Here is a 27983-nt window from a genome sequence, read left to right as displayed (position 1 = left end):
CACCAAGGAATTCAGTCATCATATGGCTTTCACAGTCTTACAAAGGTGAGCCAAATGCTGTTCTCTAATCTCCACTGAGATGATATTTTATTCTCCATTTAAAGAAGGTGCAACTGCTGTATTTTGTATTTTTAAGAGACACTAGATGTTGATACCAATTCTGCTTTGCAGATTACCATGATTCAGCCCACATCTGAATGAATTCAGCCCACACTTCCTCACCTGCTAACAACAGGGGAGGTCTAACACTCCTCCAAAACTCAGATTTCATGTCACAGGGTAGTTCTTTCTCAGCCAACCTAAACAATGCTTGCAGGTATGTGCTGGCAAGAAAATAAATACTTACTGTTATCAAATAGGTCTTGTGATTAACAAGGGAAACAAGAAAACTTCCCTCAGCTTTCAATATAGTAAAATATTTCTAGCCAGTTCTGATAGGGCTGTAGGAACAGCTGGGTTTTTTTCAGTTGATCCACTTCAATTTTTCAGAAGTAGAGTACTTGTAGTAAAAAACAATGTTGGTCAAATCAGAGTCTCATGTGTCTAGAGCTTGTCTGAATCAAGCTCAAGTTCTTACTGAGGTGACTGATTTCTTCTGTTCCAAACAAGGTGAAGCTCCATTCATTCTATATCCCCCTTGATTTCAGTTTCTGCTGTTTTCCCTTAACTAGGCAAGATTTCATTAATCTGGCATCCAGAAGTCATGCAGTTTTCCCTAGAGAATAAAAACAAATTAGTATACGAGTCAGAAATTCAGTGTCAGAAGAAATTAGTAGAGTAGGCAAGTGCTTAGCTTGGGAGCACCACAATGAGCTGGAAAAAGTCTCTGGAATTTTATTCTGAAACACTTGCCAGTTTCCCATACATGAATCAACCCCAAATACCTCCAAAAAAACAATACCGAAAGAGCCACCTCGTTACCAACTTTCATTAATTTCTAAGCAGATTCTGTAGCCATGTGTTACATGTGTCACTTGTTGCTCTGGAGTGCTCAGAACATAAAATATCACACACACTACACAGAACTTCTTTTTCTGCACATTGTTGGGAGGAATCAACAGTCCTTACTAATGGTTACTGACAGTTTTTAACTGGAATCAATACTAGGCATAATGTATAATTTAAATTTTATGTAAATGATACTCTGCAGTACTGGAAAGCTAAGCTTTTCCAAGAGAGATTGCTTTATGTTCCAAGACAGGACTCACACAGGTGGTCTGAACAACACATTACAACTGAACCCTTACAAGCCAAGGCTGGAAGAAGGAGCTCTGAACTTTGTGTATCAGCAGAAATTATCCATCTATTCTACCAAGGCCAGCTAGATGCCACAAAGGCAAATATTTCTGAGACTTAGCAAGGCATTATTTACTACTGCATACTTTTACAAACATGAGAGGCTTTGCCTCATCATGCCATGAAATTTGACACATTTGAAGGGGGAAGAGTTGTTGAGAGCCCTTAACATATGTGAATAAAGCCCTGGACTCGAGAAGTCTCAAAGCCACATGGTGCCAGACCACAGCAGGATGTGCCTCACTGCATTCCTGCCCCAATTTCCTTTTGGAAGCATCTGCTAATAGCTGTAATCAGAGACAGGCCCAGTGACTCGACTCAGGACTGGGATTTCAGTGTATTACACACACCTTTACAAAAACAGAGCTTTTAACAATGGAGAGAAGATCCTGCTTTTATTGAAGCCAACCAAGTAAGAATTTTAATTCAAATCCATTCTAACACACCTAAGTGTATTCCACAGCCATGCCATTCATATAGAAAAAGAAAATCTCTTGAAAGGATTTGCCATTTTCAAGTGCTAAAAACGAAGTTAAATGCACCCTGCAATGAGGGAAGAGAAGTTTCATTACAGTACCTGAGTAAGCCGAGTGGTTTGTATCACGTCCTGCCATTTCTCAAATATCCTGGCAGCCAAGCAGCTTACCTGCAAATTCACACTGATTCATTTAGCCATTTTTGTTAAAAATGATAAAATCATACCCTGTGCTCCCCCTCACAGCTCCAAACTCAAAAATAAACAGATAACCCAACATACAAGGTTTACACTGGAAAGGAACAATGTTATTGTCAGAAAGTATCATGATCTCAACTTCAGGTCCCTGTAACTCATTACTCTGAATTGAAAGTCATGCACTCCACAAACATTAGAGGCACATGATTCCCCAGGTTGAATGTTTGGAATCACCATGCAAACCTCTGCCCTCCAAACACCACCTCATCCCTGGGAAATGATGTTTGTCACAAGTCTAATTGTACCTAGAACAGGTGCAACTGCGGCCACAAAAGCCAACAATGCAGCACTGGCTGCTTCTGAAACAAATTCCTTGCACATAAACTGTGCTTTTTCATAACCAAGCACAAGCAGGTGTTTAATCCAAGCCATTCACACTGAGATTTGCTTCATCTGCTGTGTTAAAACCCAGCACAGTGGCATCCTCTAGAAGTTACTGCAGTATTACACAAACAAAGCAATGGAGAAAGCAGAGTAAGATTTTCCCCTCTCAGTGCAAAGACAAATAGAAACAGAAGTGGAAGCAACCAGTGATACAACACTCCAAGGCAAGAGTAATTAACTTGTTAAAAGGATCCATGCTCCACTAATCTGAGTAAGAAAAGAAGAATGTTTTTGAGAGGTAAGGAAGCACACAACTGCAAATGTCTGATTTAAAGCTGAAGAAGCCAAGGATTTTCAAAGCTGGGGCTGGTGACTTTTTCACTGAGCTGACTTGGTTTGTAGCATGCAAAGCCTGAAGGTCACAAAATTAGGACTATCAGATGTAAGGCTCACAGACAAAGCAAACAAAAGGCAGCTGTCCGAGCTTGATGCTACATCACATACAGCTGGCTTAAATCCAAAGCAATTTTAATCAATTCATTTATTTGAAAAATAAAATGGAGACTCATGCAAGACAGGCAAGTTTCTCAGTCCTCTGCACCTGCCCTGCAGGTAGGCTCTGCTCTTACAACTGGAGTCAGCTACCAGTGACTGCCACAAAGAGAAACAGAGCAACTCTGTGGGCCTAAACGTGGAGATGCCTGGCTAAAGGGATGACCAGTCACATTTCAGAGCTGCTAAGAGTCCCATTGTTAGCATTAGGAGGATTTTCAGTGAATTAAAATGGGCATGTATTTATTCCCACGCAAACACATGATGCAGATAGAAAAAAAGAGGAAAAACCCCCAGGCCCATGAGGGACTCCTAGAAAAATCTAGGGCTGAGATGAGGGAACAACATGCATCACAAACACAAAAATCACCCCAAAACCAAAACAAAACACAAAATCAAGTTCTGCATCTTACCTTAGACCGATAAAACATTCTTGCATCTTCCCTAATATCACCTTTCACGTGCTTAACTAAGGCACGACAAAGCTTCACTAAGTGTTGCTAAATAAAGACAAAAGTGTACAGTTATTAACCCTCTATGTCAAAACTACAGGCTTTATTTAAATATTATATCAATTTAAAAATTACATGCTTCAGTTTGAATTTTTCTCAGAAATACATAGTTAAGAAAGGGAAAAGAAAGAAAACAAGGTCACATTGCAAGATCCTCTATCTGTTGCTGGCATGCTCCTGGTAAAGCAGGCCTAAGAGTTTTTAAAAGCAGCTTCAAAGTATAGCAGAGCTATACAACACAAATTCTAAAGTTCCTGCTAACTAATTTGCAAATCTTTTCTGCCCCCAAAACAGCAAACATAGTGCAGTGCCATTCACATCTTTTATCAGCAAAAAAATTCTGAAGCTACAATAGCTGAAAATAACCTTTTCAGTAATGATGACTCAGGTAATTTCTTTTGTAGGAATTGGCTGAGCAGGTAAATTATATCCAAGGTTTTATGCGCTGATCTTTTATTTTCTCTAAATTTCTGATTACTTTAATAAAGCAGTTTTGCACTTCAGGATCTCTTGATAATGACTCCCAAGGTCTTTCACATTCTGTTAATTTCTTCATAAAATTCCTGTTTTCAATCTCTCACTGAACAGCTGCCAAGAGGCTCCACTCTGCAGAACAGGTGAGACATGCTGAAATTCTATTTATAAACATTTGCTGGTGTCTCAAGGCCACCACAATTTATCCTCTCTAACTGGAAGAGGGGCAGAAATGAAATAGTTAAGATTGATTTTGCACAAGTTCAGCCTGCACAATATTCAGCCATACCTCTCTTGCCACTTGATGGCTAATAGGTCAGTGAATTATAAAGTTTTTCTTCCTTAAGAAATTGAGACACTAAAAAAATAATTGAAAACATCAAGTTCTCCACAAATCTAAGTAACACTGAGACACCTAAGCTTCCAAATGTAGCCAAACATTACTGGTTTATGTCTCTCAAACAGTTCCTGTGACAGATTTCTTAAAAGCCAAGAGTGATTTTACAGGGCAGAAGGCTTACACAGACACCTTGCAGCAAGCGACTCCCAGCAAATGATCACAGAAATCTGAATAGAAATACTGACAGGCTAAGCAGACAGAATTACTTAGATGTTCACATCACATGGCAAAAAGGAACTACCACTACAGAGAAGAGCTACAGTCCTGCTTTCACTTCCTTGCACTCCAGCACAGGAAACTGAAATGTGCTTGAAAATATTTTACTGGATATCTTTGAAGTGATTTTCTCCTAGACTGAAAAATTTCAAACCGACTTCCAAAGTTGACAGAATCATTTGACTTAGAATTTCTGTGTTAAGTTTACCTCCAGATACCTTCTGAGAAAGATTAACACAACAAATGCCTGCTCTTTCACAGCCTTATGTCTGGAGGTAGCTCCATTCACAGAAACACAGAAGAGTTTTCTCAGCAGTAAACACACAGAAGTTCTTCTGCATTTGCCTTGCCCAGAACAAAAGCCTCCCCCAGTGCTCTTATGCACTGGTGATCTTCCATCACATGATAGCTCTTACCAAAACACACTAAATGTGCATGATAAACAACATTTTAAAATCGAAAGGTCTAGCCACTAAAGGTACTTACCCTTTGACTAGAATTTACAACATCCAGGAAACTGGCTTCACTGACTAGATGCAGGAGGACATAGATCAGGTAGTATACCTGGAGAGAAATCAAAAGACCTTTAGCAGTGACAGCACCATTATTTTAACTCCTCACATCTAGACACGGAACCATCTCTGCTTTCTGGAATGAATCCTCCAACAGCCAGGCCAATGGACAAGTATATCAACATATCTGCCTAAATAACTAATTTGAAACAGTATATTCACATATTACAAACATTTTAAACCAGTTATTATTATTATACTGGTTTAAATAACCTAAGTAATCCATAAAAATGTGGTTTTACTAACTGAAAATTAAATTCAGCAGTTGGCTTTATTTTCCCTTCATCTACCCTCAGATCAAAACACTTGCTGAGAAATTCCATGACAACCACTTAAATAACCAAACCAATATTCAATTTTTGGATGGATGGAAATACTAAATCTTTTTAACACTAGTTTGAGAGAAGATATTAATAAAATATTCGCAAATATTTTCTGAACCTTTTTAACACTTGTTTGAGAGAAGATATTAATAAAATATTCACAAATATTTTCTCAACCTGAAGTTAAAGTTTTGGCTCAGCACTGAACAGTTTTCACTGATTACATCAGAAGGGAGGGAAGAATGTCCTCTGATTACAGAAGTAGAGACTCAAGACTTCCCTGTGACTTCAGAAAATCTGACCATTTCCCTGTTTGCAAAACAACCCAATACAGGTTCCTCTAACACATACTCCTTTCCTTCCCCCACGACTATAACCAAAATTAGTAGTATTTTAAAGATGAACAGTAACTAAACAGTGTATATATACAGTTCCACATAGAGAACAGTAAAAAGTAAAAGAAATATTCCCCAAATAGTATTGTAATATATAATATTATGTATAAAATATTAAAAAGATGCATAAAAAACAAAAGCAAAAAAGCACTTGACTATATACCTCATGTTCTAGTTCTGCATGAACTTCACCATCTTTAAGCTCTTTCTGCCCTTTTCTCATCTCTCTCATCTTCCTCAGTAGATAAGAAGGTTTCATGCGCACCAGAAACTGACGCAGAAGAAACATCTACAGATACAAGCATTAACAAATTGGACTGACTTACTAACAACACAAAATTGGAAACTGAGTGCCCCTACAATATTACTTATCCATTGGAACAGGAACAGAAAAGGGATTTTTAATTAAAAAAGAAGTTTTCATGCTTTGAGTAACTTTTGATTATTCACAGACTTCAGTGTTTGTACACTTTTTCAATAAAAGATCAAACCTATGAAAACAGTGTCTCCACATGATTACAAAAGGAAGACTCAAAGAAGTGTAGACTTCTTTCTAATGACTAAAACTAATGTCTAGGCATATAAACAAGCACAAGCTGCAGAACATGCAGATTACACACATGTGCAAATGCACTTTTAACACTAATCTAAACAGAAAATTATTAATTGGTCATTTGGCAAAGTTCTTGAAAACCGGCGTACAATATTAAAACATAAAACACAAGCATACAATATTAATGTTTTCTGAACTTTCAAATTCTACAAAGACAATACATGTAAGCAGTACCTGCTTGTCACTGTCATGAGGTATTTCTACATGCTTCTTATGAACAAATTTTGCAATTATCACTAGGCTAAGGTGCCTTTTTACTTCCCTGAAAAACAATTAAAAATTATTTCCATTAAAATTTTTTAAACCCACAGTTTCTACAAAGTATGTGAGGCAATGCCTGTCTTCCTTAGACATAAACTTGCTTGCAAATATTAAACTGGATTTTCTGAATATAGGTGCTATATAAACCAGTAAGTTATCTAGTAAAACAGAAGTATCCTTAATCTCATTGCAGCTCAGCTTCTGCACAAGTAAACAATGCTAGATACTTGTCTCCAAGCCTGAAGGTAACGACCTAATAATTCTGCTCACTCACATTATAGTTTATTAATGTCAAAGATACACAACTCAGAATAATACTTCGAAGCAGACATGAATCACCCAAAGAAAATTTAAATCTTGGTCACTCAGACAAGAATTAGAGTGATGGATGTCAGAACCTGAAGCTAAGCCTTCCTTTGCTACAGTGCACCAAGAACCCACAGCCCAGAAACTACATAAAGGATTTAACAACCCTTTTTCACAGCAGAGGTGATCAGGAAGCTATACATGCACACCAAGGGCTGCACATACATCTGTAACATATGAGAAAACAAATCCCTTTTGTTTTTTAAGTGTGAATGATGTAGGCATTTCTGACACGACAGCGTCATTACCGTCCGCGCGCGATGCAGCTGGGCACCAGCTGAACGAGCCACAGGAGGTTGTGGGGATTGCTGGAGAGCTCACTCACTGACAGGCACAGCTCAGGCATCTTCAAAAGAACAACAAAACATCCTGAAACTGAAGAAGGGCTGTTTGCTTTAGTTGCAAAGGAGCACACGCCTACTCCCCAGAAACACAGGTGGCATAATTGATACAAGGAACTGATCTAACAAGAGATGACGTACATAAAAATGTCTGTGCTGCACCAGCAGGTGAGTCTGTTAAATACAACTTAAAGCAGGGTAGTTGAGATGAGAATGTTTTTAATGACAGCTTACCAGCATAGTGCAATAATTTCTTCATTCTTTCAGACTGTCATTTTAAACATACAGCTATTTTAGCACACATAATGTTAAGATAAACAAACTTGTAGAAGAGGACAGGCAACTCAATGTCATGCAACAAAAACCCTCTCAGTGTACCCACCCACCCACTTCCTAAATCTCACACAAACACAAAGCTTTGAATTTTTCATATTATTTGTACTATTATTGAAAATTCTGCATTACGTCTTCAGCCAGTACTTTTCTGATACGTCAAAAAAGAAAAAAGAAAACTTCAAACAGAAATTGCAGTTTCACAAATCTAGTACAATAAATTTATGACGTTACCTTTGTATCCCAGTCTTTTATATTCATCAGAAGCTTGAAAAAAAGGCACTGAAAATCTGTCAGAAAAGGTTTTAACTGTTTCTCCAAGCTTATTTTAAATAGCAATATAAGCAGCAGCCATATTTCTTGGTCAGTATATCCATCGTGAATTACTGATGTACAGAAAACTAGAAACTTTAAAAGAAATACATAGCATTAAAATATGGAATTATTTTAGCTTATTTTGAAGCATGATGAGAACTTAAGTTTTCCACACTCACAGTAAAATGTACCTCAAATGATGTACTGTTTTGGCAACACTTGTCTACTAACATATCCCTCTCTCCCAGTAACACCACCCTTTTATTTTAATAACTGCTGGAGACTCATTTTTTTGAGCAATGGCAATATTGCCCAGATACTACTGGAGCAGGAAAGATCTTTCTTTGCTACATAGATAATCCTCCTTTAATTGAAGGAAAGGCCAAAATATTTTCTAAATACTTCAGTAATACTGAAAACTGAAATCAGTGGACAGTTTCTTCTATGTGAGGGAACCAAGATATTCTATGAAGTGCCACAGCTGTATAAGGGAAGCAGAAAAACTCTGCAGTTGGGAGTGAAGCCAATGGAAGACAAGAAACTGAAGTTTGCAAAATGCCTACAATAAATTCTGCTGAATGTGAAGCTGAAGTCTCAGGAGAGCATCTACTCAAACACATGCTCAGGACTAGATGGCAAACCCTATCCCTCCCTCCCAAAAATAAACACACACACAAAAAAGAAACCCAACCCACAAAAACCTTGGAGTTTTCTCACCTTAATCACATTAATTAAATTGTTTTCAAGTAGATTGGGGAACACTGGACTGGCAGTGGCTTCATCTCCTCTTGGCTGTTGTTGACTCGCTGATTTTTGCACCTGACTTCTAATAGAAGAAAGACAATCTGAGCAAAAAATGAACTATTCAAAAGCCCACAAAGGTTTATTGACATCAAAATGAAGGAAAAAAAATCCTGCATGTGTCAAAATGCCTTGAAATCAAAATACTCCTCAGTTCCAGAACACCCAAGACACACATCTAACTCCACTTGTAGCCAATCACTTGGCCCAGCTATTTAGCCAGTATTCCTGCAAACCCTCACTAGGAAGATGCAGGACAAGGACAATGCTCTGGTTTGCTGAATCGTTACCTAGAAGGCATTGCTTGAATTCCAGAGTTATTTATTCTCACTAAGATCTGAGCCAAGAACTTATAGAGTATGGGAAAGGAAATAAAGAAGAAACTTCTGATTCTAGATTCTGAGAAAAAAAAAAAACTTGTTTACACAGTATCTAGGAAAATAAATCAAAAGGAAAACACTTACAAAATATCATGCTCATTGAAGGGGGGTTGAAGATGTTGCAATGGAAAGAGAGATCTGAACCCGACACCCATATTGACAAAAACAGTTGATATATCAGCTATTGAAGGAATCCATGGTTTAAGCTGCTCATCACTGATGGAAGCTAATAATAAAAGACATGGAATGGATTAGTTTAAATTTAGTTCTTAGCATTAGTTCCTTTTAAGGCAAACAAATAAGCTTAGCAGTTTGCATCAATTCTACCAGCTCTCATCTCAGAGCAGTCAGTACATTAAACAGTAAGCTTATTTTCAGAACAAGGAGGGAGGAAAAAAAGTCTAATACAGTATCTTACACTAGGGACACATCTTGCCTACATAACAAGTCAATTGCTTTCAAGTTCCACCCATTTTCTGTCATAGTTCTCTTTCATCACAAACAGCATAACGAGCAACAAAGCAATATTTTTGTCTAAGAACACAAATTACTGCCTGTGTAGGCAAAGGTGAGGGTGTTATCACAGTGGGACTAGAAGAGAAGCTAAGGAAGATTTGAAAACAGGCAAGGTTTCTGGAACAGAATTGGTAAACAAGGAACTCCCAGCCTTAATTATTTGAATGCTCATTCATTATCTTGAATTGTTCATTCAGAATCAAGCCTAATGCCAGCAAGGCATAAAATAAAGGAGGCTACATTGCCTCTGATACCAGCTCTGATTTCAAACAAGAATTAAAATACAGGATACAACTGGGACAGCCCTGAGCAAATACTTCAAGAGAACCACATTACTTTAACAATGTCAACTGGTAGTCTTAAATGAATATCACTTTTGATGGATCTGAATGAAGACATGGAAATATTTGAGTACAGACAAAGGAAGAAGACAAAACACAGAAGACATTAGAAGCACTGTGGGCTGAAGCAGATCCTTCAAAGTGTTTCTCTGCAGGTGTATGATTCACTTCATTTTTGTCATTTATCTGGAAAAGAAATCATGAAGTGCTACATACTGGGAATGACAATGTGAAAAACATCTTGTAATCCTTAAGCTACAAATGTCTGCATCATCCAAAGTAAAAGATGGAAAGGAAGGTAAACTTTTGAGCAGACTGAGCTTCTCTTCAGGTTAATTCTATTTGTGAAACACCAGGAGTGAGTTTAAAAGGCTCTGTACTGGATGCACTACTTTGGAGGTATGTGCCAGGACCATACACTGTGATACAAGTTGCACACACTCAGTGAAGGTCAGCCCCCACTATTTCTGCATTACATTAGTAAAACTAGAGCCTAAATTCAAGCCAAAATCACCCAACAGAATTAGTGCTTTTTAATTCCTCACTAACACTTTTTTAAGCTGATGAGAGGAAAAGTGCTTTCACTCAGGTGGTCAGTTTTCCATCCTTCAAATACTTACAGTTTTTTAGTGATAACTCCATCAATCTGTCCAAGATCTTGGTGGAAACACAATGGTCAGGATGAATAGACATCATCTGCGAACAGAGAAGCTACGCATCAAAAACCAAGCTGCATGATGGCATCAGTTTTCTTTTAATTACAAAAAAAAACCCCACATCAAACCAGAACAAAATCAACACCAAACTTCCCAGCAGAGTAAAATGAGTAACAGATTAAAAAACAAACAAACAAAAAACCTAACTCCTCTAAAGGAAGAATAAAAAATTAATTATTTACAGTATCAGAATGCTGTAACCCCACAGCATTGGTTTGGTTTATAAACAAGTTCTGAGGGTTAAGAGAATAGAAAGTATCACATTCCCCTTTGGAGCCCATTTGTATCTGTGATCAAACTGAGCTCCCTGAGCAGGAGTGAAGGCAACAGAGTTAACTACACCCTTTTCCAGTCACAGACAAGTTGGACATATGCAATACTAAACCCAAACAATGAATTCTCAGTTTTTCACACAACTCTTAACTACAAAAGCATGACCACGAAGTACAGTTCAGATTTCCTGGAGGACTTCACTGGCCCAACAAAAACTTCTTTTTCTCCCCCAGGTGCTGGAAAGTTTCCTGCTCTGCAAGTGATCTCAATTGGCTCACACTTCTTCCTTATTAGTGGAACACCAGAGCTCACAGAAAGGAAGAAAGCAATTTTTTAACTGGCTGGAGGGAAGGACATGGAAAAGCAGAATGTTTGCTTTTGGCAAATGTAGAAAGTCAGTCAACAGACTGAATCTGCAATTTCCCAGGTGGTCCAGATTTCTTTTTTGTTTCAGGTGCAGTTAGAATGGGGCAATTAATAACAGAATGGAGATTGGAGGGAGGCATTTTTGTGAGTAACAGCACTGTGTAAATTCCTGGTGATTCAGAGACTGACACAGATATCTTGAAAGGAGAGAGTCGCCACATTTCCTTTGAGAATGACTCCAGGCTTCTTCCTGAGCCATAAGGTACCTTTTCCAAATGAAAATTTTCTGACAATGCTGGTATCACTGATGATTTAGAAGATTATATATGTAGAAAATGGCACTTCTGCACTTTTGCATACTGCAGCATGTATTGTTTTTCTAAGAGTGAAAGGAAATAAGATTAGCATTTGCTCATGATGTGGCCCACAGCACCTTTCCTCATTTACTGTGTCCTTTGTCAATGCAGTAGCATATATGAACATGGACATGTAGTTTTGCATTCACTCAGAGTGTGGAGAAAAGGCTCTCAATTGTTTCACCCCTAGTGACAATCAAAGTGCTTCAGATGGGAGAACAAATCAGAACCCAGGAGAGAAAATATTATCCAATTTAAAAGTTGTTAATGGAACAGATTCACAAAGTTCTTCAACTGGCTTCCAGGAAAAACATTGCACACGCACAGAGTTATGATAACTGCATGAATAGCACAGACTTACCTGGAACAGCCACTTCAGAATTGGTATGGGACAAGGTGTATCATGGTAAGCAGAACTTAGAATGCCATTAACAACTAAAAAAAGCTGCTGTGATATACTAGAACTGTAAGAGAAAAACAGGAGCAAGGAAGAGGATAAAAATTGATTAGCGGTTGCGTCATCGCTTTCACAAAAACATAAGAAATTCCTCATTCCTCAGATCATCATCAACAGCAAAGAAAGATCTGAATATGCAAAACAGGTGTTATGCTATTACTTATATAAAATGTCATAGTAATCAAGCCTTGATTTTTAATAGCAATCAACTTTACAAATGTCCTTTAGAACAACTATCTTTCTTTCTATAAAGCCATACTATACAGTCTGGAAACATCTGCATTATTAGGGAATAATAGTTTCAAACAAACATTGATTTACACTATTGTACTATGAACCACTATGCCTGACTACACAGACAGCCTGCTATGCTCAATGAGACTATTAAATGACTAAAAAACTATTAAACTATCCAATGACCTCCACCAACAGAATAAGAGAAAAAAATATTGTTTTCAAAATTTTTTAAATTCCCTTTTAAATAAAGGGACTGGAGGGCAAACTAATGCAATTAAAATCCCACAGCATAATCTCACTGTGTAAATTTGTGGGGTGCAAACAGCAGCTGTTGGGATAACAGAAGGTGTGCCATTGCTACTACTGAATTATTGGAGCTTTAGTCACCAGGATGAGCTCAGCCGGTCAGAGCAGGGGGCTGGTAACACCAATTTCATGGGTTCAAATCCCAAATGGAGCACTCCCTTAAGAGTTGGACTTGATGATCCTTGTGGGTCCCTTCCAACTCAGGATACTCTATGATTCTTCATTAGAAAGTTAGGGATGTCATAAGCAGCTGAATTAAAGACATCCTGTTTCCCCCACACCCTTCTTTAGTCTCCTCTATTCTCTCTGTCTACTAAATCAGGTAACTGTGTCCTAACTCCCATATATACCCTCTACCTGCCTGACTGGTAAGACCTCCCTGTGCCAGCTGGGCAGCCAGTCTGTGCCAGCCCTGCCAACTGGGCTGAATGCATAAGCAATTAAATCATAATTGCCTTCTGCAAGGGATGATCAGTTTAATCCTCATTCCTCTAGTCACTGATTTACAAGATGCTTTTGAAGCTCATACCCTTGTGATCTTCAAAACATTAATAGAAAGGCCTGAAGCCAAAGGAGTGTATCACAACCACCACTTCCTCAAGAGATGAGAAGTCACTCTCCACCTCTTCACAGCCACCACCACACATACTCATGTACATAAAAATCCTTGAAGAGGAACTGAACTCTCTCAGTTACCCCAGTGCATGTTTGGAATAAAATACCAAATGAAATACCCAGAAATTTTCAGGATTTTCACTTGTGAGTAGGCAAGTATTTGTCCAGCTATCTGTAGTGTGACAGCCCCATAAATATAGAGCAGCAATGCCTGTGGGTTGCAGAGCACTTGTTTATGTACACAGAGACACACCAGTGGCTCAGTGACTGAATCTAACAGATGTGAGAGATCCTGACCCTCTGCAATCCTCATCAGAGGGAGCCCCAAGTGCCAGGCCCATCCAGCATGGAAGCACCAAAAGTCTTTCAGCAGACATAATGAAACACTAGAAGGTCACAAACAGGTAACCACAAAAGTCTTTCAGTCTGCACATGGTTAAGCTTGTGTTCATTATAACATTTCACTTCTGCTTTTGTCTCCCACAAAGTGGTAAGGTTATCAACAACAGCCCAGTGTGGTAGAAATATGGAAGTGGCCAGAACAGCTGGTTTTCCTCATGTCTCATTTAAGAGGTTTTCCAAGAATTCCAGAGGAGGAAAGAAGGAAGCTTCAAATTACAATTTACTCTTCTGTAAAGCTAACCCAGAAAGGAAAATTCCAGGGAAAGGGAACCAGTCTTGCCTATTTAGTAAGACAGAGCTCATTTGCATGCAAAGATTAAACACTACCTTAGAACTGCTAAAAATAACAAGAAAATTGTACAAGTAAACACAGCAAAGTGAAAAGCATATTCTTACTTCACAAGCAGATATTCTATACGATTTTGAGGGACAAAGTGAAAATTCCTCAAGTCAAGGTTATGTTGAGTGAAGATTTTCCCAGCAGCTGATAAATCAAATAAATCTTCTCCAGGGTGTTTGTCAGGTATGACATAAGTTGCTACTGAAAATCTCTTCATAAAGGCCCTGTAAAATTCAAAATTGCTTTTATCAATTCAAACACTGAGAAGCTATTTCCTGCTTGAGAAAGTTATTTGTAGATTATGAACACATTAGTCTTATGTGAAAGCTGAATTGTTAAAATACAGTTGCACCCAAGGAAATCCACCCAACCCCAAAAGATTTTAAAATGGTTCTCATTAAACATATTAACAATTGTTGGAAACAGAGAGAGGTAAGGGAAAAAATGGCTAGAAAAGCAAAGATCAATATTTCATTGGTTTTGGAGTTGCAGGGACCTGTGTTCTTCTGGGAGATCATCTCCATTGGCATTGTCCTCTTTTTCTCCATCTGGAGCATTTTCCTCTCTTTCTATGTCTTCCTGTAACCGCTTCACTATTTCCTCTAACCTGAAATAACAGCAGCAGAGCATACATCACCATTTAATATTTACAGCACAATCAACAAAACCCAAGCTCTGAATGTGAGCCCTGGAGTCAGGAGCCATTTACACACAGCAAAACCATGTGAAGCATTGCATCTGTCTAAAACTCAAGCATCTTGCTATTCCAAGACAAAGTATTTTTTCCCAAAACCTAATGAATTCCCAACAGCACAACCAATCAATCAATTACTGGCCTGTCAGACACAAATATTCAACGAACCTCTGATAAAGTTTTTGTAATTACACAAAACTTTTGATCTTGTGGCTGAATGTTTACTTTTTTCTAAGCACCAAACAAGTATTTTATTTGGTAAACACTGTTAGTTATAGGAGTATCTGCTACTCCATTGGCAGGAAGCCCATAGTTACCAGGGTCAAATTCTTTAATCAAAACAGTTAATCACATAAGCAGTTAAACACATACTCATAACCACCACTTGCCATTAACACATAAACCACATTTCACTTCCTACCCAAAAGATCTCTTGTAAGAATACTCATTAGTTCTGTTCACTGACCTGTGTAACTACTCAAGACACCCATAGCCTGCAAAATTTGGCAACCAATACTGAGCTGCAAATGCCTTTGAAAAAACTACTACAGTCAGTCTACATAAATATTTCTATTTCATGCCTGACCAGCAGCTGCTAGCTGGCTCAGTGACCTAAAACGAAGGCATCAGTAAATTTAGCCTGGCTCTGCAGGGACAAACAGATGTAGCACAAATCATTCCTTGTTGCTTGGAGAGAGCCTGTCATTCAGCTTTTACCATTTGAGCAACACTTGTAGGTCCTGTCATTCAGTTGTATGTTGGTGGCATCAGCAGGCAAAGCTTAGCCTGCTGCTAATCAAACTCCATCAGTTCTGGGGAGACAAAGCAAATCCAAGCTTCTACAACACCATCCCACATTTTTCAAACCAGCTTTAAGAAACAAACCTTCCATCTTCTTCATCCTCCTCAAAGAGATGATCTAAGCTGTTCACGTAGGACACCTTGCTTGTAACAGGAGCCTTAGAAAGCTGTAAATAAAATAGCAAGACATTTAAAAAATACCATAAGCCATCAATTCATTATTAGACAATAATCAAAACAGAAACCTCTTCTAATTTTAATGATATTTTATATGCAGATATAAACCTAAAGGATATATGCAGATATAAACCTGCAAAACAGGATGATTATCAGTTCAGGTTTCTCAGTCCCTTGACAATTTTACATGAGCATTATCATCAGAAGCCTTTTACCTCACAACTCTACCATTATTATCATCCACTGAGATGCTGGGAACCCCCATTCTTGTGCTTGAGACAAGAACCTCCAAAAATTACTGAGTTCTTTTACTTTCAGAGTCCCTAGAGTGCAAAATTCCAGTGTTTGCTAAATGATCTCTAAATAAATCAAACAAAAGAAAACTTCCAATCAAAATCCCAATATAAAACCAAAGTAAGGCACTAATAAACAGAACAACACACAAAAAGTTTTAACAAATGTTGCTAGTGGCTTGTTTTTCAGTAGCCAGTCTTTCATTCAACTTGTAGCAGACAACAGATTTGAAAACTTTCATGGCCATGATTCCATTCTTTGGACAAGCACAGCTCTTTTGATGCCACTCTGGTATTCAGTCATCTCTTAAATGTAACAAGCAGCATATCTTTGTGTGGGAAATCTGCAAGACTTCTTAGCTTACTTTATATTTGGTCAATATTTGCCAAGTAAAGTGTTGAAAAAACAGGGAATCAAACCTTTATTCCAATGTACACATCTTTTCTTACAAGAGAAGAACGTGGATATATGCAAAAATCATGGTCATGGCAATGTTAGGATTGTTCTTAACTGTTCTATCTTACTTGGCCATTAATTTTATCAGGAACAGGCCAACCAAATGTTGTGGTCACACACATGTCCCACAAGCATTTGCTGCATGTGTTTATCAGGCTTAACCATTAATCAGGTAGTCATGTTGGCTGAGATTGTGAAATACATATGAAACCACACAAGTCTGATCTATAACACTCTTGATTACAGACTCATAAAGACAGATTAAATAATTATGGCTGCTCAACATCTGCCCGTGGAGACAGTAACTCAGTCAACAAATAAACACTATCAGAGATTGAAAAGCATGAGGAGAGGGGAAGGCAGAAGAGAGAATTTATACAGGTATTCTGCTGTTTGTTTTCCACTCTAGAAACTCGTGATGGGCTGACCCCAGCCAGCAGCTAAGCACCACAACACAGCTTGGTCACCTCCCCAGCCAGTGGTGCAGGGCAGTGAAAAGAAAAGCAAGAAAAGCAAAGACAAGAGAATTAATTCATCACCATAATATCCTGTACACAAGGATTTAAAGACATCATCTATCCCCTGTGATCAGAATTCATTCAGCTTTTTGAAATACTAAAATACTTCCAATTTCCATGAAATACAACCTCAAAGAAAACACTACACTTACACTCAGATCTCTGACAATCACAGACTGTGGCAAGGATATATGACTGGAGTCTAGCACACAGATCTCTAAATGTCTGTATCAATTTCATCCAGTTAACTTCAGCTCATCAAAATCATACCTGACTAGGAAAACAAAAACATTAGACTGCACACATTTTCTAAATGTAGCCTCCTAACTCTGGGGGGGAAAGAGCAAAAACAGAACTCCTAAAAACAAGCAGAAGGGACAGAGTTAAATCAATCTGGCTGCACAAACCATCCTTCAGGCATTCCCAGGACAAGCACAGTAACATCCCTGCTCCAACTACACTGTAACTGCACAGCAGCACAGGACCTTTAAGCCAAGTAAGCAGCTTTGCAGGCAAATAATTCTGAATTATCATACATTATGAATAAGGGATAAAATCATATAAAAACACAACATAGAACTGATTATCTGCTATCTCATTACACTCTGCTATAGCTTTAATGGCATAATGAGAATCAGCAAGAGGTGGCTGAGGGTTGGTACATTTTTGACTAAAATTAATGTAAAGTAACTATTACCAATTAGTCACACACATCCTGACTGAATAGGTACTAGAAGACTACTGGACATCTTAGCTGCTCAAGTAGCTCGTTATTGTTTATAAAACTGAGCTAAATAGTATAAATTAGTTCTGTGGCACACCTAAACAAGCTGCTGTCTGTATGTGCCAGATGAACAGGTGAGGTTGGAGCAATTTTATTTTTGAGTATGAGATGTCTCCATTCACCTGGGCATCTGTCTGTGTTTTGGTGGTATATCCTTCCTATATAAAATTTCATTCTCCTAAAATTTGAAATACTTAGCACCCACTGGGCCCTGCACTGTGCTAAAATCTCTATTACTTTTCTTACACGTAACATCTGTAAAAGGATACTTGAAAGAATGTGTTTTTCTGGTTTTTAGCCAACTTACATGAAGCTTCAGTAATGGAGTTAGAGTGTCCTGAGAAACACTGTCAAAGGAGTCCTCCAGGGTTCTTGCCTGTGGTTTGAGACTTAAATTAAGCATTTTGTGCAGTGGCATTAATGCTTCTTCTTCTTCTTTTTCTTCTTCATCATCATCTAGAATGCATTCCAAAACATCATCTTCACTCTCAGAGCTGCTTTGCCATTTTCTGCTCAGCTTGGACTTGTGTGTAAAGTTCCTTTTAACTTTCACTTCTCCTGAGGGTTGTGAAGACTCGTGGCTGCTGTCCATAAAAGACTCTTCCAAAGGCAATGAAGGGGGAACACTTTTGCCAGTCTCTGGGGACAGTCCAAGTTGGGCAGAGATTTCCATTCTACAGCAATCAGGAGCATTTTCAGAAATCTCCTGGACTGTATTTGAAAAACTGTTGCTGGGTTGAATACTGTGTCCTTTATTCCATTCATGTCTTTCTGGTCTTTTATCTTGCTCTTTCCTAACATCCAATACCTGAGGTAAGCCAGCAGCCTGGAGAGGGGATTTCATGCTTTTTGTTTGTGTGAAGTGGTGGGGAGAAGGCAACACAGTACTTTTTTCCTGAAAAAAGGGAAGTGACTTTTCCACGAAAAAGCATGAGTTAGCCAGCTGCAATTGATTCTCTTTGGTATCCACAACAGAAATGTGGTTATTTTTAGCAGGACTGTGTGCAGAATATGAAGATGACAAACCTACAGTGGAGTAATTACTTTTCTCCTTTTCATTGTTTGAGTTGAGGAATTCCTCTGAAAGAGTCAAATCATGTCCAGACAGGGCAGCAGGCTCCTTGAGCTGCAGAACATCATCATGAGGAGACTTTAAAAAGATATTTTTTACAAAACCACACCTCCAACTCTTGCATTTTGGTGATCTACTAAAAGCAGGGTCGTTCACTTCACATTGATCTGACCCATCTACATCCACACTCATGGCAGAGTGTTTTCTCTTCACAGGAGAGTCTCTTGGTTTGGATAGCCCAAAGGATGCCTTAAGGAAGTGAGAAGGAACAGCTGGGCTCTTTGGTGCCCCAGAGGCCATCTCAGATGATGGTCTAAATGCCTGTGGAGAAGATGCCTCATGTTCTAAAATCTGAGTTAGCCTTGTTTGAGATGGGTCATCTATGATGTGTTGGAGAAAAAAGATAAAACATCATTATCATGTTTAAAAAAATCAAAACCGTAACAATAATTGTCTTCAAAAACAAATATGCAACAGCTTTCCATTTTAGAAACTGATTTCTGTTTTTAAGTCAACTAGGACTACAGCAGCAAAGAGTCTGATGAGTTTCCACAGCCATAGATCCCCTTTTTAAAGTTCATCTTCCTACTGACCTACCTCAAGCTTTTTAGATTCCACTTTACCACACATAGAACAAAATTATGTGGCTAAAAAGGTCAAAAAGCAAAAACAAAACACCAGCTCAACTTTAGTGTTTGGTTCAACAAGAATATTCTTTCTGGATTAAGCTAAAAGGCACAATTTATTAACCACCACAGAAAATGTGGATTATCCAAAACATAAGAGAAACCATAAAAAATCTGGAATCAAGATTTTAAGGCAATGAAATATCACAAATTCTAATTAATGTGTTTTACACTAAAATCCTAAATTACTTTTAAAACTCTTCAAACTTGCCATAATATTGACTATTCAGTAGCAATTATTGTTTAAGTGAAAGAAAATAGAAAACAATTTCAAAGAAAAAAGCCGTTAAAAATAGACATGAAGTGATGAATTCAATTAATTAATTCTATATTAACAGCAATGCTCATACCTGAGGCAATCTCCCTTGAACCAAAAGGCATTATTTTTCTTATAGGACATCCAATTCCCTAAAAATAAAGATAGAGGGAGAAAAAAAATTAATTGTATACTTTTAAAAACCAATGTTGAACCTAGCAAAGACTTAGTTCTACACACCCCCAGACATATGTTAATGGACCTATTTTCAAGACAAATTTAAAACACAGATGCAAAGATCTCCCCATTTGTAACAGGATCCCTCCCATCTCTATCTAAATACTGTGGCTTAAATGTATAAATCTGAACTGCTCTTAACTGCAACTTCTAAATAGCAGAAATTTGCCAGTCTGCTCCATAAGCTACATTGAAAGAACACACAACACAGGTATTTAAGGCATCTTTTCCTACAAAATACAATTTCAAGTTACAATTTCTGTTGCATTTCCATGCTTGCATCTAGCCCAGAATATTTCCCCTGCTTTTTCATTGATTGTAAAATTATTAAGAACCAGCTTACCCAAGCATGACCTAAAACTTAAAAAGGAATAGGAAAAGGAAAAGAACAAAACTGGTGTTACATTTGAAAAAGGCAGCACCAAGAATCTGATCTTGCTGTGTAAAATTTTAAAAATCTAAAAATTTAAAAATTCATATGCACAACAGGTCAGTGATTTCCACCTTTAATAACTCCTTTAAAAACATCTGATACAAAACATTTGTTCCTTATAATGGTTTTACAGGATATGGCTTAGATTGTTTCAATTTCTGTTTCTCCCATTCCCTTTCTCTGCAGAGACCTTCCAGTGACAACCTAAATGCAGGATCAGTGGGAGAGCAGGGCAGTGGAGAAGTCTGGCTTGAGCACAGAGATGTGGTGCTCACAGTGCCATTTTTCCAGCCCAGGCTTTACAAATATCAGCTTCTGCAGGTGAAACCCATTTGTCAGAGTCTGTGAGATCCATGGAGTCATTCTTCTCTTCTCAACTATTTCCACAAGACAATGGTGCTCTCCTTTCACCCAGGCACTTCTCATTTCTTCCCTGTTCTGGCTAGGCAGTCCTTTTCTTTTTGGTCAAGGAATGCCCCTGAGACCCTGAAGCAACAAGGAGCTTCTGAATCACAACTTTTGCCTACAACAAACCCAGGGCCCTGCACACTCTGCCATGTTTGCACTGTCCTTTTCCTCCATTCTTCTCCAAAAGACACCTACCACAGGACTCATTTGGTGTTTGGTCTGGCATCTTTTTCTTCTGACCTTCTTTGGAGAAGATGAACTCCTTTCAAAACCTTCAGTGCATAAGACAGACAGTCCCATTCCTTCATCTTTTACATTTCCTTTGTCTGGTGAGGACAGCACAGCTCTGTCTTTATGGACATGGTGTAGGAGAAAAAAAGACCAATTACTCACAAAAACTATATTGGGAAAAAAAACCCTAACAAAAAAACAAAACAATAAACCCTATTATACTGTATTACTTGATATTTTCTCTCTCACACACATATAATCCAAAATTAATTAACTTAATAATCCAGTTTTGCTACTGCCATGCAAAGAATCACATGACCTATGATGCAGCTTCAGTTGTTATAAACAATCTGCCTTAAGCATGAGACAGAACTTGAATAATAATTACATCACTATTTAAAGAAATTAATTAAAACAGGAAATGGATATTTTCAGTTACATTATTAGAAAAAAATTTAAATGTGCTCATTTTGACACATTTGGTAAGCTATACTCATTATATTGCTGCTCCACTACAGAATGAAATTGGATTATCATTCTGCATGCTTACATAATTAAAATTCATATAAATATCTTCCACTAAGAAAAAACCATATTTACCTGGACTTAAAACTGGCTTGAAGAACTCTGTAATCAACTGGTTTCTGAAGAGAAAACATAATTTCATCTTTATAAAAGAACAATAAATAAATAAATGCCCATTCAGTGAATGTTACATAATTAAAATACTATAAATTACTTCTACAAATTTTCTTTAGTGCCAGCAGCTCTTATTTTTGGTAAATCAGAAAAAGCATCATCATTGTCTTCACCTTCCAGCCTTCGCTCTGCTTGGCTAATGAAGTCAAACCTGTCAGGTTCCTCACTCCAACTGTTTTCTTTATAATCCTGGTAAATCTTAACCACCTTTCCACCTTAAACTAAAGCTGTCCTGCATGGGACTGACCTCACCTGCAGCCAGATCCTAGGTGAGACCTCACCAACACATTGTGATGACATGATGTCATTTAACATGTCCACCATCACTCTGAGCTGATAGCCCAAGCTGGCATCTATCTCACTCAGCTTCCAACAGAGAGCAGCCCACAGCCACCTACAAGGTAATTACTAGCTTGAAATCAGAGGTTTTATCTCTGGCAAGAACAAGTGGGGCATGAGAACACCAGGGCATTCTCCACTGAAGAACATCACTTCTAAAAACAGGCAGGTTGGCTGAACAAGGTGCACTTTGAGCAACCACATCAGAATCTGTGAATTTGGTATCTTCACCTTCCTCCATGCAGCTTGCAAAGACTTTAAGGCTATACTGAGTGCCTGCTTTGGAAATGCCTGGAAGTTCAAACAAAGTATTGACGAGAACACAGCTGTTCACGTTGTTGCAAGAACAGCAGAGGTTTGTTCCAAGTTTCATTGTCTTTCTGTGCCTTCCAAGGCAAAGTTACATTGTTGTTGCCTGAGTAACAGTGATAACAAAGGCAAAATCTACTTACTGCAGAAACTAAGCTAACATATACAAGTATCCATACATGACTGTGTCCCCAAAGATTCAGTAACCATATTCGAAGTTTAGGCCAGAAGAACCCACTGTGGTTATTTTTAATCAGGACTGTGCGCAGAATACGAAGATGACAAACTTCAAAAAATGAAATTAATTTGGATCTCATTTTGAATCTTTCTTTAAGATTGTAACAATCAATTTTTCATTTTCTGACACAGCTTTTGCATTGTTAGCACCTACAGAAATACAAAAAGCTGCTCATAATGCAGTGATACTTCTTAAATCAGGACACTGGCAAGCACTGATATTTGAAGATACTGTAACTGAGTCAAAAGTAACCTGTAATCAGAATCTGTCGGTGCACAGAACTGGGTTTGGCTTACCAAAGAAAGCAGAGAAACAACTTGTCAAAGACTGACTGCCTCCAGCTTATCTCAGCTCAGTTTGACATAGGACAAAATATGTGTGTTCTTCCCACATGCTACAGCAACAGTGTTAAATTTTGGACACCGGGCTCTCAACTCCATTAGACAGATTTAGTGGCACTAATCAGTTACCTGGTGGTGCCTCAAAAGAAGGACCACAAACAGAAATCCCTGGGCAATCTAAAGTACCCACCAGTCCAGACCAATAGTGATTTCACAGTCTGGGATCTTGTCAGTCTTCATTGGCTCACTGTTTTGCTACCCAGTGCTGCTCTGTGGTCATATTCACACCCTCCTAGGTTGTTTCAGGGGGAATTTCAGTTGGTTCTGTGGTCCATGTTGTAAATATGGTTGTTACTGGTCATGCACCACTATTTATGGGCTGTCCACTCCTGCTATTAATTTTAAAGTAATATTTAAGCCACTAACATTGTCTAGTCCAACAACTGTTAATGTTCAGGTTGTTAGCCCCAGGTTTTGCTATAATCCTTCTCTGACTTACTCAGCAGAGCCTTGTAGTTCAAGTAGAGTTCAACTTGCAGCCTAACAACTCCTGCTGCTTATATCACTCAGTTACTTTCAAATAAGAGAAAAATTCCAGCACACAGGATTCCTGTATTTCAGTTCAGCAGAAGAACCAAAGACTTAAATGCAGGTTTACTCACTGTTACTGCTGACTTATTTTCCTGCCATAGACATCCCTGCACTCCACACTGGCCTCAGCTGCTCACAGCAAAGCCCTCTCCACCTCGCATTCCTCAGGACACACCCGGTGCTTGCTTGGGCTGCTCTCAAGCTGTGAAATCATCCGGTGCCCAGAGCTTTCCACACTGCCCATCCTTCCAAACCCTTCCTCTTTTCCTAACTGAGCTACTGTACACTTCTTTCTCCCCCACTGAAGCCCCAGCTGCACATTAAGCACTGCTGGCAGGCCACATCTCATCTTCAGTTACCACCCACACTCCTCTCTGCACCTAAACCTTGCAGACAAACAGTGAGGGACAGAAATGTTAAATGTCCCTGACTCAAACCAGCAATACTGCTGAGGCCCAGGTTTGCACCCCCAATGGAAGGGGGCAAGGAGAGGATTTTTGTGTGTTGTGTTGAATGTGCCCAAGACAGAAGAGGGTGCACACCCACATCCGGAGCATGACCACGGCAAAACAAGCCGGGGCTTGAGCCAGACAAGGGTGATAAGGCACAGACCTTGTGGGGGTGGGAAAGTGCTTTTTATCACACCAATGTCCTCCCTTACACAACTGGCTCAAGTGTAAAAGAGCACTCCCCACCCAGGGGGAGGTACTGGCATATTCACACTTAGGTTGAAGGTATTTATCCCTTCTGATAAGGCATAAGGTGAGAAAACACAAAGTGAGAAACATTGGTCTAAGATGGGGTCATAAACCATCAAAGATCCCCAAAGTGCCCCCAGACTTATTTCTTGGGCCTTGCAACAGACAGTGTTAAATTCACCCTCTCCAAGCGAGGTAACTGGGCATTCCCACCTGACATCCATTAGCCCACTGAACTCTATGTTTTGGGGCCTTCCCAAATCCCTGACTGATCAAGACTGCGAGTTCCACTTTGCCCACAGACACTGGAACTGCAACAATCAAATCTCATCACTGGGTCCATGGTGGTGATATTTCTGCAATCCACTCCTATCCTTGCTTTTTCTTTCTTTTCCTTATATTTTTCCTTAAGTGGTATCTTAATATTTTTATATTGTTTTATATTGTCATATTACTAGAGATAACAACCAAAATGGCTACACACCTAATTTCCATTGCAACCAAATTATCCTAAAATAAACCCTATGTGGGCATATATACATACATACATATATATATATATACACACACCAAGTATTCAGTGTTCTTTCCCTCTAATCTGCCCCAAGGGACCGATTAACAAGAACCTCAGTTACTCTGGCCTCCAGGGGCAGCTTATAACAAAACCAAAACCCAAGGCCTTCTGCCATCTCTGTCCTTGTTTCCACAGCCACTGATTCCAAATGACTGCTTATGTCCTTCCCATATTGTTCTTTTTGCTGTCTTTTATTATAAATCCAAGAGCTTGGTAACAGAATTTCTGGTTATCCCATAATTATGCAAAACAACAGGGAATGAAGGCACTTCCCTTCTCCCTCAAATTTAATTTGAATGAAGATATGGCAAGTGATTTGTCTTAGGCAGCTTGTTTGGAAGTGCTAATCCACCAATATTTTCTCCTTTGGGTTTGTAACTCTGCTTTTTGGAGTGCAAGGAACTGTCCAGCCAAAGTTCTGTACTGTGTCTCAGACAAGGAAGTGTACTAGAAACTCCAGACAAAAGAAAGGGTGGGGAAAAGAAAAAAAAGAAAGAATTCAATACAGTACAAGGAAGAACATGAAAAAAAAAGTTGTCATCCAACTTGCCTTTCACATATATGTGAAAGTACAGAGAGAAATGTGATTTTCTATGTGAATGGAGCCATAACTGTTCACAAACCTTTCACAGGAGAATCTCCACCCTTTAGTAGAAGGCTACAGTGTTTCACTCTTTTGCTAACATGAAAATCACAGTTGTTTAATGTATCTTCCTGAACCACTACGCAGCTCTGGTTAACACTTCAGTGATATATATAAATTCAGCAAGATCTTTTATCCCAAATAAAAATTATCACACCATATTTTGTGAAATCTCAACTCGACTAAGACACCAAGGAGACCACTAAAAATCCAAAAGAAAATGCAAAATCCATAAATACATTATCTGACCCAACAACAGAAAAAACCTGCATAACCAGGAGATGAACCTAACAGACCTCCAGGCCTTTCAAAACCAATGGAAGAGGGAAGGAGGAAATACTTTCACTTGTCTTAAAAAACAACTCCCTAAGCATTTGTAAAAGCTGTTACTGTTTACAGCCATAGTCGTGGTTATCTCTGGCTAGATAAAAACAATCCTTTTAAAAAGCTGCATTGGAAACACCAGCAATAGACCCGAGATAGCACATTCTCATAACATAGAAACAAACTACAAAAAGCTACTACATCTTTGATAACATAGAGCATCTTGAAAAGCTCTGTAAAAAGAGCAAAAACAAACAAATACCCAAAACCAAAGAAAAACACAACCAGCCAAAACAGAAACTCACGTAGAAAAATTCAGTCTTTCAGACAACTGCAACAAAACCGAAATTGCAGTTTCGATTCACTTTCTTAGGCAAAAAGTAAGATTGAAACAGTGAACGTTTGTGGTGTCGTGTGTTTTAAAATGTTTATATGAGTTCGGTTGAAAAGTTGGTTATCCCTTTTATAAGTTAAAACTATGGTTTGGCCCTCAGTTCCCCCATGTACTCCCCCTCACAATGGTGTCTCTCTAAGTTGTTTGCCCCTTGTTTTCCCACCAATGGCTTGTCCCTCGAGGTGACTGACCCCTTGATCCTTCCCTTTATGCCCTTATAAGTTTATCTCCTCCCTCCTGGCGCTGCCCACTTCCCCTGTATCATTTATTACCACTCCCCTTTATTTTTCACGAGAATTTTCGGTGTCAATCATCCCTTACTGATGTATGATTTGCCTCCAGAGCCTCTTCCCTCCCCTATGTGATCCTCATTGGTTCGGCTGCATCCCGCGTTCCTCCCGTGAGCTTCGTTTATTGCTCACCTCGTGTCTCCCCCTCTCACACCCACTCCCTTTATCAGTGCCTCCCCAAGCCTTCCTCCTCTCACACCCGTCCCTGGTCCTGCCTGGGAAATAGAGCGCCTTGGCACCCGCACGAGTGTCCACTCTCTCCTTCCTTTATCTCGGGACTTCCTAGCCACGCTCGCCGCAGACGGCCCCAGTGCCCGAGGGTTTCCGAGGAGAACCCGGGAGTGCCGGATCTTGCGGCCCCTCCGGCCACACACCGGGAGCGGCTCACCGGCATTCGTCCGGCTCCCGTGGCCGCAGAGCAGGCTGCACACGTTTACCCTGTCCCCTTCATTTAAATGACAGCGCCATCAAAACACAGGATCTGAACAAAGTAAGGTGCTACTAACAGCATAAGAAAATTATGACTTGTCGCATTCTACAAGAAACAGCACAGCAGCCTCTGAAAAACCTCAAATCTTTGGCAGAATTTGAAACTAACTAATTGTTAGTTAGCAGACAAGTCTGTCAAGTCTATAAACACACTATTTAAGGCTGTCACTGACAGCCCGTGTTTTCCCGGGGCAGTGTCCCCCAGCACCGTTAGGAGCAGGTTCGGGAGCTGAACCGACAGCCCAAGTTCTCGGTTAGACCGAACCGCTGGAGCCGCCGGGCTGCGCAGGTGGGCTGGGTAACGCCCGGGCAGGGCTGCGAGGGCACGGGGGGGCGGCCCCGGCATCCTGAAGGATGTGCTGGAAATGCCGGCCTGAACTCCGCTGGACACTCCCTTCTCACTCCTGGACGCTGCCAGAACCCCCCGGCCAACGAATCAGCGGCACTACGAGCCGGTTCCCATGGGGAGGCCCCGGCCGGGCCCCTCGGCGGCTGCAACACCGGGGCAGGCTCCTGGCGATGCTCCCGGGGAGCTCCCGGTAACCCCCGCCGAGCCGACCCCCGCCACCCGCCCTGGGAAGCGCGGGGCACACCGGCAGCCGGGGGGCCCCCCTAGGCGGGCTCGATGCCCGGCGACGACCGCGACCGCTCCTCTCCCGCGCCCCGCCCGTACCTGCAGTCCTGGGCCGCCTCTCTGCCCGCGGCCGCCGGCATAACATGGCGGCGGGACATGGCGAAGGGCGGGCCCGGAGACGGCAGCCCCTCGCCGAGCGGTCGGGTCATGGCACGGGCGGCACGGCGGGGGCCGAGCGGAGGAGGGGAGCGGCCGCCGCCGGTAGCATCGCCAGGAGCGCGGCTCGAACGCCCCACACGGC

General features: G+C 39.9%; 1 protein-coding gene across 1 annotated transcript; it reads right to left on the bottom strand.

The window, feature by feature from the left end:
- Window positions 1-214: 214 nt before the first annotated feature.
- SLF2 (SMC5-SMC6 complex localization factor 2) lies at window positions 215-27983 on the bottom strand. The gene is made up of 20 exons (XM_059477328.1): window positions 27782-27983; window positions 21780-21823; window positions 21144-21298; window positions 19965-20022; window positions 18164-19308; window positions 15712-15794; window positions 14629-14739; window positions 14189-14356; window positions 12137-12239; window positions 10685-10760; window positions 9292-9433; window positions 8744-8852; window positions 7946-8119; window positions 7286-7383; window positions 6585-6672; window positions 5961-6086; window positions 4994-5071; window positions 3319-3405; window positions 1874-1942; window positions 215-715 (listed from the first exon to the last, which is right to left on the bottom strand). The coding sequence occupies exons 1-20, from the start codon at window positions 27889-27891 to the stop codon at window positions 683-685; spliced, it is 3057 nt and encodes a 1018-aa protein (XP_059333311.1). The 5' UTR covers window positions 27892-27983; the 3' UTR covers window positions 215-682.

Source organism: Ammospiza nelsoni, chromosome 8 (genome assembly GCF_027579445.1).
Source record: "Ammospiza nelsoni isolate bAmmNel1 chromosome 8, bAmmNel1.pri, whole genome shotgun sequence".
Lineage (NCBI taxonomy): Eukaryota > Metazoa > Chordata > Aves > Passeriformes > Passerellidae > Ammospiza > Ammospiza nelsoni.
The sequence above is the reverse complement of the archived record's forward strand: the minus strand, read 5'-3'. Positions and strand labels throughout refer to the sequence as shown.

Excerpts from the sequence above, each read along its gene's own strand:
- SLF2 (XM_059477328.1), bottom strand. The coding sequence starts at position 27,891 with ATGACCCGACCGCTCGGCGAGGGGCTGCCGTCTCCGGGCCCGCCCTTC. Across the intron at positions 14,357-14,628 it reads GATCTCCCAGAAGAACACAG|GGCCTTTATGAAGAGATTTT; the intron begins GTCCCTGCAACT and ends TGAATTTTACAG. Across the intron at positions 3,406-4,993 it reads TTGTAAATTCTAGTCAAAGG|CAACACTTAGTGAAGCTTTG; the intron begins GTAAGTACCTTT and ends GTCTTTATTTAG.